This window comes from Cupressus sempervirens, chromosome 8, assembly GCF_028749045.1.
Source record: "Cupressus sempervirens isolate cs-2001-9-10 chromosome 8, ASM2874904v1, whole genome shotgun sequence".
In the NCBI taxonomy this organism is placed as follows: domain Eukaryota; kingdom Viridiplantae; phylum Streptophyta; class Pinopsida; order Cupressales; family Cupressaceae; genus Cupressus; species Cupressus sempervirens.
Window position 1 is genome coordinate 329526884 of NC_143125.1, and position 13750 is coordinate 329540633.

The following is a 13750-nucleotide window of genomic DNA, read 5'->3' on the forward strand; positions in this document are numbered from 1 at the left end:
CAAGCAATATCCACTACAAAGTTAAAAGTCCATTTTTAATGATTATTATCATATTTACACTCGGCGAGCCTTATTTCGTATGATACATTCAATTGTTGTTCAACAACGTTGTTTGAATATCTCCAATCCACTCACAAAATGTACTTCGAATTGCGACTGATCACTACCATACTTAGCTCTACCCCAATTGCCCATTTGTATTTATTTTCATTACATTTGCTTGGGAACAGCACCGTACATCCAACTACACACTTTTCCTGGTGTACATCCAATATGCAGCCACTGTACAGATGAGTTGTTGGTGTCCATCGAGTGAATTGGATTTTCAATTATGTTTTTAACCCCACTTACCCCAGCACATAATCACTAGGAGCAACTTTGTGGATTTTCCAACTAGATTCTAATAACGAAAAACTATTTTCTTCGTTATTACAATCTAGTTCATGCGGTGCGATCAATGCGAACTTCTCTTTTTTGTCTTTAACCCCGCTTGCTCTGGATAATAACCGGTGTTCACATTTGACAGTTATTCAGTTTTCCTCATAATCGTAGTATATATTGCAAAGCTTCCCTAATCAAATAGTACCTAGTCAAGCTGTAAATTGGTTTTGAAAGTACTACTATAAAGGCAGAAAATGTTAAAGACAATAATGGATTCGCAACCTCCTCTTTGAGTAGTGTGGATGAGTAGTAAGCAAGGGATATTCACACTGAAATAACCCACTTTGAAAACCTGTGAACACCTGTTCCAACAAGAATTCCTATTGAGTGGTAGATTGTAGACCTACTCCGGCGCATTGATTTTAGCAACATAAATCAACTCAGACATCGGCCCTCCTTCATCCAGTCTGGACTGCCAGACCCTTACCTCCTCGGTTCATTACCCCAATTGATACCAAATGGCAATTAATAATTCTAGCACTATCTCAGCCAAAATTGTTTTATCCCTGATTATAGTTGTAAATATAGTAAATATTAGTACTTTAAAGCTGTGGTTTCTATCAACCTGGAATACTACTTAAGTGTCTTTCAATTGCTCATTGAAAATCTATTATCCATTTGTGAGGCGTGTGGCCTTCATAAACAGAGCAGTGTGTAAAATGCACGTCTCCTTTTTCTCCTTCAGGAGAACAACGACAAGCATTTTACCACACTTTGCTTCAATTCAACAAAATTGACTTTGGACAATTTCCACACCTGCTGTATTTCTCGTACTCGTGTATCAAACATTACTTATCCCTTTTAAAGTTTTGCATGTAATGCGATTGCTATGTTCCCAACATGTAAGGTGCATAATTCAGCTTAATAGGACCATACAGAACTAAAAGTTAAATAAGATATTCAACACAAATCTGCCCAATGGGACTATATGCTTACTAGTAAAATAAGATATTAACAGTGAATGCAATTAAAAATCAATGCAGTCCCTGCATCGACTGCCAAACAAATGTCACAGGCCTGGTGATCTGGCTTAGCTTCCAGTTGGCACAGTGGACCCTTATATATCACTTTCTGTAAGGCTTACCCAAAATATGGTATAGAACTATTAATTACACTATTAGTCTGCCATGAGACCGCCAACTACATAAGTGCAACTGCTATTTCCATCTTAAGTACTGGAACAACCTCACTGTCCTCTGATACATGAATAAATCAGCCAATTGATGTATGAGGCCAATAAATGCAAAACAGGATGAACAAATGCTCCCGACCCTCAATTTGAAGATTTGTAAGGAAACTTCTCATAACTTTTTATATCAGGCCCATGCAAATATTTATAACATCTTCTGTATCTCCTCAGTTTCATAAGTTGAGAGGCTCTCCCTCTGTATCACGCTCATTGGTTACAACCCAAGTATCAATAGGTTCTGCAACTAACCAAAAATGTAAATAAGGGTGAGGGAAAAGGTTTTCATTGATCAAAAATAGAAGAATCTAAAGGAAAAGGACTCTTGATGAAAAAGTTAGAACTTACTTGGTTTGTGACTTTCAGCTACCACCATGAGCCGCCTCTGCAGAACTGCAGCAATCAAGAGGAAGATTGAACACATTCCAAACATGATTGTGATTGGGAAGGCATTGACCTTGCAAAAAAGCATAAATTTAAGAGAAGGATTTCAAATCTTCAAGTAACTCAAATCCAAGTGAAACAAATGACTCATGCAAAGACAAAGATTTAAATGGTAAAAAGACATTAATCCTCAGTTACTACTAGAAGTTATTCTATATTAGCAAAATGGATATTAAGATCTTGTGGGCTTACATTGTATAGCACCACACAAACAAATATGTTTAAAGGGATGCGGAAAAAGTTCATAATTGTGCTCCGGGCCTCTTCGGGAATATATTGTGATCGCATTTTCATAATTGAGGGCCAGAATATCCCCACACAAGCCTCAAATACACAAAACCCAAGAAGTTGGAGACATCCTGCTGTTGTAATACTTCCACCTTTTTCGGTGCTGACCTCCAAGAAAAACTGTTTAAAGCAGGCAAGGAAAAAAGCTTGGATATCCAAGATGCTCATGTACATACAATCAAAAACTAAAAAGAAATAAGAAGCAGTTTAGCAATGACATACACTTGTTGTCACGGGAAGGAGTAATGCTGCAGCAGAGACAACAAATATAATCTGCATGTAGCTTTCCACCTTAAGTGTTGGGCGAGCCAAAAGTCTAGAGGCTAGGGAGCTTCCCATCATCGAAGCCAACATAAATGTTGCAAATATGAACCCATGAGGAATATCCTGTTCATTTGGGCTCAAAGCAGGTGTCCAAAGAAACACAAATGTGTACATTGAACCTTCAAATAATGATTGTATAGCTCCTAGAAGTGCAATCTTTTCATCTAATCCCCACAAACCAGTAAAACTTGTCAGAGAAAAAGGTTTGCATATTTTGGTTTATTGTACAAAGATTTCATAAAGCATCATGACACTTACATGTTAACAAACGCATAACAAGTTACCTGAAGCAATGGCCAATGCAGCACCCTTGAACTGTGTGAATAAATCCTTGCTCTCTGAGGGATCTCCATAGTTTTCTGTCCAGGTAGAGAGGATGATAGCCATACCTATAGCTAGGAAACATGCAGCAGCATCAAATGGAGAAACTGGACCAAAGCCTAGAGTGTCCGCAAGGGTGTTAGCAAAGAGCCCAGACATAATAGCTACTAGACCATTGCCCAAGAATATTGCCTTCGAGAATGTCAACGACAGCCATTGTGGATCAAAACCCCTCTGCAATAAGGCAGAAAGCTTCAGTAATAAAAAAATAATAACACAAACTTTAGATTCGTTCAGATCTAATCATAGTAACACGGGGACGCGTCCCCCCCCTTTTTGCCCGACGTCTCGGAGACTTCAACGCACCGGAGACTTGGGGACTCCGTCTCCCCGTCCCCAGCGGTGCCACTAGATTCCACCACCTCCACCGAGGATGGGGACATCTTGCCATTCACTATTTGCAAATTCAACTATTTATGTTTAATGTTCGATGTTCCAATTCAATGCAATGTTTCAAGTATTCACTCTTTTACATCTTTACATCCTATATTGCAATACATATTTTCATAACTAACATTTTTAAATATCATATGCATAGATATATACACCCCTCTTGTCCCCTGCCGCCGTCCCCCCACCCTCCCCCCGCCGTCCCCAAATTAAGGCCCCTCTGTCCCCCCGTCCCGGAAACTTGTCCCCCCGTTTTGCCGTCCCCCCGTCCCCCAGGGTGGTGTAACTATGGATCTAATAGTTATTTTTCACAGATAGCAAGGGTTGTTTTCTCTTTTGTAGACCTTGCCCAGCAACATGTTTGGGAATCCAAGTCATTGTTTCAAAACATAAAATAACCTACCTGACCATACTCTTTTATGCATTATTAGAAAAGAGCTAAATTGTTCTGAATTTCTAATCAAGTACAACTATATCTTACCTTGAAATGTTCGGCAACCAGCCATGACTCAAAAGCTGAAAATAGAAGAGATGTAGCAATTCCTCCTAGAATGCGACCAAGCATCAACACTTTGTACTCAGGAAAATGCTTTGTAAAACAACTTAAGATGTAAGTTATACAATATGTTACACATGCCCTCTTACGGCCCCTGCAGATACAGAGAAAAACACTTCAGTACAAATTTTATTTTATTTATCTCTCGAAGAGATGTACCAGGATCCACAAGTGCAGTGCAAACAGGCATTTGATTATGTGAATATCTTACTGTTTATCAGCTAGTGATCCCACAATTGTTCCAAATAGCATCGACGATCCAAATCCGGCAATGAAGAGTCTTCCAATTTCTCCCTTGTTAAAACCATATTGGCTGTATAGGAAATAAACATAGGGTCCTTGTAACCAATCTCCAGCTACAAATAAAATAACAAACTATTAGCATTTAAAAGGAAAAGGTTGCCAATTAGAAAAAGTAAGTTCATTGCCTGTACCAGAAAGGGTTTCGTTTCACAATACTGATTACAAGAGAGCACTTATTTCTACATTTTGTGTATGAGGAGGATGTGGGGACAGTATCTAAAATTGAACAAGCTACAAATAAAATAACAAACTACTAGCATTTAAAAGGAAAAGGTTGCCAATTAGAAAAAGTAAGTTCATTGCCTGTACTGGAAAGGGTTTCGTTTCACAATACTGATTAGGAGAGAGCACTTATTTCTACATTTTGTGTATGAGGAGGATGTGGGGACAGTATCTAAAATTGAATGCTAACTATTTTTCTTGCATATCAATTGAAATGTTACAGCAATTTTAGTTTTTCCATACAAAAGAATTTCAAGACACTAATTTAAAAGTTATAGAGGCTGAAACCATTGGATATGTCTGGGATTGACTACGATGTTACTGCTCCACCTTCATTAACTGTTGCTCAAACAGTCAGTTTAGATAATAGCAAGCCAATGCTTAGCGGCAAACATCCTTTTTCAAATTGTCGTGTCGTTAGATTTGTGGTGTCATTAGAATTAATTAGTTTCAAGAAACAATTCTCTAGCAAGCATTGAACATGTGCATCCTCTAAAATAGACCAGCCCATCGCATATTATCTAGCCTGTTGGCACCAGAATTGATGGAGGTACGCTCTAATACCACTGATGGAGGTATGCTCTAATACCACTTACGAAAGTACACTCTAATACCACTGATGGAGGGCCACACCACCCTACCAACTCACAACCAAGAATGCAACACTCTAGTCCAAATCCAGATCCACACTCTAGTGGAAACCTCTGAGATCTCAACTTGTGCTCGCAAGCCACCAAGCAACCTCCTTGTTTCTAAACCGCAGTCACTAGCTCTTCTCACAAACCTAATCCAAGATCCAAGCATAAACTGCCTCACATTCGACGCTCTGTCTACACACTCACAACTCCACCATAATCCTACTATAAATTGCCTCACATTCGCCGCTCTGTCCACAGACTCAGGAAAACTCAGTCTTCACTTCCTCCTTCTCTTTCACACTTTCCAGCTTCACACCTTCCAACGCTTCTCCTCCTCAAGCTTCCACTTCTCAAGCTTCCACTCCTCAAGCTTCTCCTTGAGCTTTCACTTTTCAAGCTTCTCCTTGAGCTTGATTAGAAATGCTCATATGCCTTGCTTAAATAGGCATTTACCACCTAATGCATGACTTATCCACAACTTTCTAGAATTCCACCTACACAATATCCACAACCTTCTACAACGTCCATAACCTTCTACAATATTCATAACTTTCTAGAATTCTACCCACACCTTGATAAGTGAAATGACAACCATTTATTTATTTTTTATTTTTTTTTCCTATTATGCCACCTATGCACCTCGAAAATAGAAATCCCCTTTTCCTTTTTTTTCTCCTTTTTTCCTTTTTTTTATTATTTCTCCTCTAATTTTCGTCACTTTCTCTCTCCACAAATTTTTTTTTTTTCTCAATAATTTTACCATGCAAGATGCTCCTGCATCAGACTCCCCCGGTAGATAGAAAAGTGTGTCCCACACTTTGATGCCAAAAGGAAGATCTACCACCATCTTCATCTTCACCAAAGGCTTCCACCTCAACAGGGATAAGAAAACCACCATGTAAATCTTCCACATTTGCATTACTCTATCAAACACCCGAATCTCAACCATCCAATCAACATGCTCACTCCCAAGAACAAACTGAACATAATTCTTCATCAACAAACCCTCATTTACATCAGCAACTAGTGAATCCACACTAGTAGCAACAAACCCCACATCAACAGCGACATGTAGATCTCCATCAACACATGCCAAACTCTCAACACCAGCAACCTCATTGCTCACAACAAGATGCTCTGCAATACATAACTCACCTCCAACAACTGGATCATCCACGACCGAGTGCTCTGCAACATACAAGTTACCACCAACATCAACTAGATCATCCACAACCAAATGCTCTGCAATCTCCATGTTAGACTCAACCAATTGATCATGAAAACCAACCTCTGTCCCAACATTAACAACATTAGGAATATCTTTAGCAACAACCTCTAGTTGCTCTGCAGGTTCTGCATCAGACTCCACAATCTGATCAACAAAACCAACCTCTTCCACCTTGACCTTCTTAGCTTGATCAGCCAATCTAGCATCCAACCGAGCAAACATCTTAGAAAAATTCCTCTCCACTATATCATGGATTTTCGCAATCATCTTAGGGTCCAATCCTCTTGGAGCCATCTCTCAAGATCTTCGTAAACCCTCTGCAACAAATCCTTCCCACGCTCTTTGTGACAACCTTGAATTGTTTGCAAGTCAGATCGCACCCTGCCACCTCGCACGAACAATTAGGAACCACATCACAACTCTAGGACAACGGATTTGCAATCCACCAACTCTCCACAATCATGCCTCAACAAGTCCAGTCTTCCATCTCTGCATCCATCAATCAATCTATATGTCCTCCCAAGGTCTTGGTGCAAACTGCCTCAGCTTCGGCGATCTATTTACACACTCAAGAACTCCCACTCTAATAAACTTCACCCGACCAAGGTCCTGGTACAAACTGCCTCACACTTCGGCAATCTGCTTGTACACTCAGGATCACCTACTCTGATACCATTGATGGAGGTACGCTCTGATACCACTGATGGAGGTATGCTCTAATACCACTTACGAAGGTACACTCTAATACCACTGATGGAGGGTCACACCACCCTACCAACTCACAACCAAGAATGCAACACTCTAGTCCAAATCCAGATCCACACTCTAGTGGAAACCTCTGAGATCTCAACTTTTGCTCGCAAGCAAACAAGCAACCTCCTTGTTTCTAAACCGCAGTCACTAGCTCTTCTCACAAACCTAATCCAAGATCCAAGCGTAAATTGCCTCACATTCGGCGCTCTGTCTACACACTCACAACTCCACCATAATCCTACTATAAACTACCTCACATTCGGCGCTCTGTCCACAGACTCAGGAAAACTCACTCTTCACTTCCTCCTTCTCTTTCACACTTTCCAGCTTCACACCTTCCAACGCTTCTCCTCCTCAAGCTTCCACTTCTCAAGCTTTTCCTTGAGCTTTCAGTTTTCAAGCTTCTCCTTCAGCTTGATTAGAAATGCTCATATGCCTTGCTTAAATAGGCATTTACCACCCAATGCATGACTTATCCACAACTTTCTAGAATTCCACCTACACAATATCCACAACCTTCTACAACGTCCATAACCTTCTACAATATTCATAACTTTCTAGAATTCTACCCACACCTTGATAAGTGAAATGACAACCATTTATTTTTTATTTATTTATTTTCCTATTATGCCACCTATGCACCTCGAAAATAGAAATCCCCTTGTCCTTTCTTTTCTCCTTTTTTCCTTTTTTTTATTATTTCTCCTCTAATTTTCGTCACTTTCTCTCTCCACAATTTTTTTTTTTTTCTCAATAATTTTACCATGCAAGATGCTCCTGCATCAAGAATTGCAACAGTTTGTATATTTCAATGTAGCACCAAGATTAGCATATAGATTTAGTTGCACCATAAATGAAAAAAGTGCATAAGAATCATACACAGAATAAAAATTCCAGAAGACGATATTCTGAGTGCAGAAAACATAAATGGATTGCAACATGAGAATGATTAAATATCTTTTACAAAAAGCACTTGGATTTTTTTTCCTTTATGCTTGTAGAAGAAACCAAGATGCAGTTGTATAAACTATAAAAGGATTAAAATCAGGAACAACTTGATTTATCTTTAAAGCAATCCTAGAAATAGTGCAGTTGGCACTATGAACATGTGTCTACAATCCTTTATTCAAATAATGCCTTTTCTCATGAATATCTGTGAGTGCTTTGTATGCATTATCCGAGTGTTACTAATAGCGTACAGGTTAAATGCAGGGTAGTGGGCCGCAAGCATGCCTAAGGTAAACAGAGTTGTGTTTAGTATGCTGTTGTGCAAGGAAGGGTTACTAACTGATTAGGCTAAGGCCATCCATACACATGGATAATTGGGCTAATATAATCAGCAAGGGTATTAAATATATATCACTACGTCTGTGAATATCAAGGGTTAAATGCTGGACATCTCATAAAAATGAACAACAAACGCATTGGGCAAAGTTCAAAAAATTGATTGCTTGGGCACATCAAGAGGTAAATTTGATATTATGCACGTAGTTGACTTGAGGACGGTACATGTTGATTTCTGTATTAGAAAATAGATTGAAACTTGAAAGCTGCTTTGTCTGGTTGAAACCTAAAAAGGAATGTAAACCAACACCCTGGCTCACATTCTGCTTTCGGAATGTCATTCTTGGACCAGGACCAAATGCTTAATGATTTGAAGCATCTCATTCTTGAAACTCCCTCAAACCTTTTACCAGCTAAGATATGAATTAAAAATCTCAACTACACCAAAGATGGTAAAACGGTTTAGCAAATGGACAGGGTCCGAGGGTTTGTAACATGATGGTAACAGAGGTGTGCGAGCTGACTTTCTAGTTCCCCTCATCACAACGACGCAAAAATAAGGTAGGAATGTGGCCTAAAGATTGGGAATGCACTTAAGCATAACCAGTCAAAAAAGATTATAGAATTGAGTCTAAGCGTACCCGACATTGCATTATACGAACAGCCCAGATTCGGCGAGCCAAAAATAAAACAACGATGTGAGGTAGTTATCAGAATCTGCTCAAGTAAACTGAGACATTATCTCAACTTACAGTCGCCTAAAACTTAAATTACAGTGTGTTTTTTTCCCAGCCAAACCTTGCAAAATAAAATGAGGGTATACCACATGATTGCCTTAAAAATGCGGTAAAACAAACAACGAGGGTAACAGTGACTTAACATTCTCAAATCTTGCTCTGAATACCTTGTTCATGTCAATTTCTCATGTTTATCAAACCTTTAATTCCTAAATTATCTTTATAATATGGATCTACCATCTTAAACCATTTGAATGTAAATGGAGGTAAGAATGAGAATTGGGCTGGCTTACCCATCATGAGACTGTAGACGACAAGATAATTGTTCTTGAAAGAATTAAAGGAAACCGGAGTAGCAAGACGGTCTTTGGAACCCTTAGTTAGCTCCAGAGCCGCTACCACAACTGTCATGACTCCAAACACGGCATAATAAAAGATTTCCATGGCTTTCAGAGTTGGAAAAACCTCAACAAGTCTCACGCTGATAAACAACCCACTCTATGGAAGCGATGGAAAGGCAGCCAAGCATTCCCCGTGAGGCGAGTATGGCGAAGAGTTTTTAAAGTACTGGTACGGGTTTTGTTGGCTATTAGTTTTGCCCTTAAACTTAATTTAGCGTCTGGCAAGTAGTTTAGAAAGAGATTACCTAGTATTGACGCCGTGGGATTAGAACCCTGCACTAGTTTTTAGTGGGATAAACTCAATATCTTGTACTTTAAGGACCAAAATGGACTGAGCTTTTTTTTTAATATTACATATGTAGTTGAAGGGGTAGAAGCACTACCACCTCAAGGCACTCGGAACAATCATCGTATAAATTCATGGAGAGCTTATAGAGGAAGGACAGTTCATTTTTATATAGGTGTCTTGCTTTTGTGTTCACTTGTTATGGATATGCTTACAATACTAGCTTATATATACCTCTTTATATATTACGTCGAGAGTAATTGTTCTCGAGGCACCTATTTTTATTTAATCTCAAAGTTATTTTAATCACAGTTGGGATTATGAAGATGAAAATAGGCGCTTTGAGAATGATTACTCTCGATGTAATATATATAGAGGTATATATAAGCTAGGGGCAATCGCGGCGCAATAGGAAATGTATTTTTTTAATTTTTTCTATTTTTTTTAAGGTTAGTGTTGAATTATTTATTTCTTTTTAAATACAATTGTATAAATTTACTATAAAAATGTAATAGTGTAAACTTACTATTCTTGAATATTTTTTTTTTAATTTTATATATGGTGTTTATTTGTATCACTTTAATTCAGTTTTATTTTAAGCATATTGTTATGTAAAATGTTATATTGAAGAGTAGAGTTATAGTTAGGGTTAGGGTTAGTGTTAGGGTTGGGGCTATTGTTAGGGTTTGAGTTATGGATAGGGTTAGAGTTACAATCAAGAATAGAGTTACAATTAGAGTCAGGATTAGCATTAGGGTTAGGGCTAAGGTTATTTTTAGGATTACGAATCTTGTTAGGGTTATAGTTAGGGTTAGGTTTAGAATTAGAGTTAGAGTTAATGTTAGGATTAGGGTTAGAATTTGGGTTACAAATATAGTTAGGGTTAGAATTACAATTAGGGTTAGGGTTAAGGTAAGGGCAAGGGTAAGAATAAGGGTTTAGGTTAAAAATATAGTTAGGGTTAGGATTAGAATTAGAGTTAGGGTTTGTGTTAGAGGTAGAGTTGGAACTGGAGCTCAAATAAGGGCTAGAGTTAGAGTTGAAATTAGGGTTAAAATTAGGATTAGGGTTAAAATTAGATTTATGGTTAGGGTTAGAGAAAGGGGTAGAGAAAGGGTTAGTTTTAGGGTGATGGTTAAGGTTATGTTTATATTTAGAGTTAGGGTTGTATATAGAGTTACATCAAGGTTAAGGTTAGGGTAAGGGTTTGAGTCGGGGTTAAGGTTAGGGTTAGGGTTAGGGCTATGGTTTTCATCTAGATTAAAGTAAGGGTTAAGGTTAGAGTTAGAGTTAGAGTTTTGAGTCAGGGTTAAGGTTAGAGTTAGGGTTAGGTTACGATTTTAGTGAAGGTTAAACTAAGGATTAGGGTTAGGATTAGAGTCTAATTATGGTAGAGTTAGATTTGCAGTTAGGGTTATATTTAGTGTGAGGCCTCACCCAATCCATCGTAGTATAGATGACATAATTGCATTGTGGTACTTTTAATTTGATGTTTTGATATAGTTTTGAGACTATAGGGTTATGTCATTTTTAATATCAACATTTTGATGATTCACACTTATTAGAACCTAATTGTTATATTTAATTATTTCATTTCATGTTCTAAGCTATTTCAATTGCTTTAATGGAAACTGAATTACATAAATACTTGAATGTCAAATTGTAATGTTCAAATGAAAATTAGCACCAAAGGATAGATTTAGATATGCAAATGAACCCAACTCACATGGCTTGTAACTTAATAGTCATGAATTTAATATTTCATCACTATGATAGAGAATAGGTTATGAGGTTGGTCAGAATGTTAATTTGATCATGTTACATAAGAACCTGTTATTTTGTATGAAATGATTGAACACATATGGATACAGTTTTATGACTTGATACTATTAGATTTTGATGCGATGCGAAACGTTAATTATATTATGATGATTTATGATTTTTAGATAAACGTTAATTCGATTATGATGCTTTATAAGATGAAGGATTATGATATGCAGATAAATGTAAATGAGGAAAACAAGGCATATGGTTACATTTGAAAATTGGTTTTATATTATGATGACATAATTATGGAAACATTCTAACAGTCTGAGGAATTAACCCTAGAAACTTACACACAAACCCCTTGTTATGTGATGAAGCGATATTCCTAGGAATGTCATTATCCTTAACCTGATTGAAAAGATACTAGTAAACAAGTCTACATATTAGTGATTTCCATTTAAATACATATACTAGGATCCATTTATTGTCTTAAATGATTTAATAGATATGACCTTAGTGTTCATGGTTATGATAGACAAGTATTGTGATAGTGTATAGAATGGTAATTTCATTATGATAAGAATGATAAATGTTGTGATATTGAAATGTTTTGAATAGTTAATGGAAATAATTAGATGGAAGTTAACTGAATAAGTTAGTGTGGATTAAGTGATATTGGATTATTCTGCACTTATCTACATGTATTTTTATATTATTTCATTGGACTACTGACATTGGGCTAAGTGTGCAGTAAAGTGGAACCATGGAAATTCTCGGGGAAACAAGTTCCAAACCTTGTGAACATAGTTTAACCAAGGCGAATCTTTGGAAGATTCAAAAGCCTCGTTGTGGAAGTATTTTTCTTCATAATTGTATGGTTGCTTGCTTGTGAATATGTTTAATCGTATGCTAGATGCATTAAAGGCATGCCAAGGAAAATGTAATGTATTTTTATGTGTGTCACTTGACACTTGTATAGTCTATGTGTTGATGACATGCCACCTATAGGTTGGTCTCAAGGTTACTCAATCTTGGTACTCTTCCTTCTTTTCAAATTAATGCTTGAGTACACCCATTTGGGAGAGAGTGTTTGGATGGGTCACATCATGTTGCAATTCGAATTCAAACTTGACAAGGAGTTTAGGGGGTCTAAATGGGATCCTAAGGTGTTATTTTATTGTTAAAAAAGCCACCCTAATGGTAGTATAGTAGGTTAGGGGCCTAAATTTAAGTATTTTAATGTTTTCCTAGCTTTGGGACCCTTAAACAAAGCCAACTTGAACCAATTCGAAATTTGAGTTTTTCTATGATAGAACCCTCTCAACCCCAATTGGTCAACCTTCTTATTTTGGAGGAGCAACAATGTAAGATAGGGAGGCTTGATGTTTCTTACTAAAAAGGGTTAGTGGAGAGTCTTTTAAGGGGGAAGTGACAAGTTAGTGGGTTGTTCACCCCCTCTCTAATTTTAGAGACAACTAAGTTTTGGAGGGAGATTAAGGGGGCTCTACTACAACTATCTTTACCCTAGCTTGGACCAAGGTTGGTGGCTCAAACATGTTCTTTTTTCTTTTTCTTTTCTTAGTATGGATAAGAAAATCTGAAAAATGTGAAGAGTTATCTATGGATTATGCATTGCATTGTGAATCTAGTGTTATGATCTTTGTCATTGTGTTGTGGGGATATGAATGTGTTTTGTGCCTTTGGAAATCCTTTCATGGTTTTGTTTTGTTGTTCTTCATTTGTTTTGTTGGTGTTTCTTGTTTGAATGTGAGAGTTGATTGTGATTATGGGTGTGAAGGCTTCACTCACCCTTGGGAGGGCAGAGAAGCCTTGGGTGAAGGGCACAAGTTGGGCTTAACATTGCAGGTGAGAAAAGAATTGTTTTTTTTACCTCATGATGAGGTTTGTTATTATCATGGAGCATGGGCTCCATCATGGCCATGAATCTTGTTGTTCAGGAGGTATAAGGAGGTTTGGTGGATGAGGAGAAGATGGTTGTTTTTGAAGGCCTTGAGAGGCAATGTCGTGGCAATATGTTGTTTATGTTGTGGTGGCCTTGAGAGGCAAAATGCATTGGCAATATGATATTTATGTTGTTAGAATTTCTCCTCCTTGAAGAGC

At 37.7% G+C, this 13750-nt stretch overlaps 1 protein-coding gene across 2 annotated transcripts; it reads right to left on the reverse strand.

Moving 5' to 3' along the window:
- Window positions 1-1340: 1340 nt before the first annotated feature.
- Window positions 1341-9709, reverse strand: LOC149542693 (uncharacterized). Of its 2 annotated transcripts, none has more exons than XM_089797572.1 (8): window positions 9469-9709; window positions 4222-4366; window positions 3936-4104; window positions 2968-3238; window positions 2582-2847; window positions 2264-2479; window positions 1976-2084; window positions 1341-1868 (listed from the first exon to the last, which is right to left on the reverse strand). In XM_089797572.1, exons 1-8 carry the CDS (start codon window positions 9617-9619, stop codon window positions 1804-1806), a joined length of 1392 nt encoding a protein of 463 aa, XP_089653698.1. In that variant the 5' UTR covers window positions 9620-9709; the 3' UTR covers window positions 1341-1803. The 2 variants fall into 2 exon arrangements, with proteins under 2 accessions (XP_089653698.1, XP_089653697.1); XM_089797571.1 differs by having other exon boundaries at window positions 1341-1874.
- Between the last annotated feature and the right edge of the window lie 4041 nt (window positions 9710-13750).

Bases quoted from the DNA above. Each gene is read 5' to 3' on its own strand.
- LOC149542693 (XM_089797571.1), bottom strand. From the start codon at position 9,619: ATGGAAATCTTTTATTATGCCGTGTTTGGAGTCATGACAGTTGTGGTA. The intron at 4,367-9,468 runs GTAAGCCAGCCC...TTTTATTTGTAG, and splicing joins CGTCTACAGTCTCATGATGG to CTGGAGATTGGTTACAAGGA. The intron at 2,085-2,263 runs GTAAGCCCACAA...CTTTTTTGCAAG, and splicing joins TTTGTGTGGTGCTATACAAT to GTCAATGCCTTCCCAATCAC.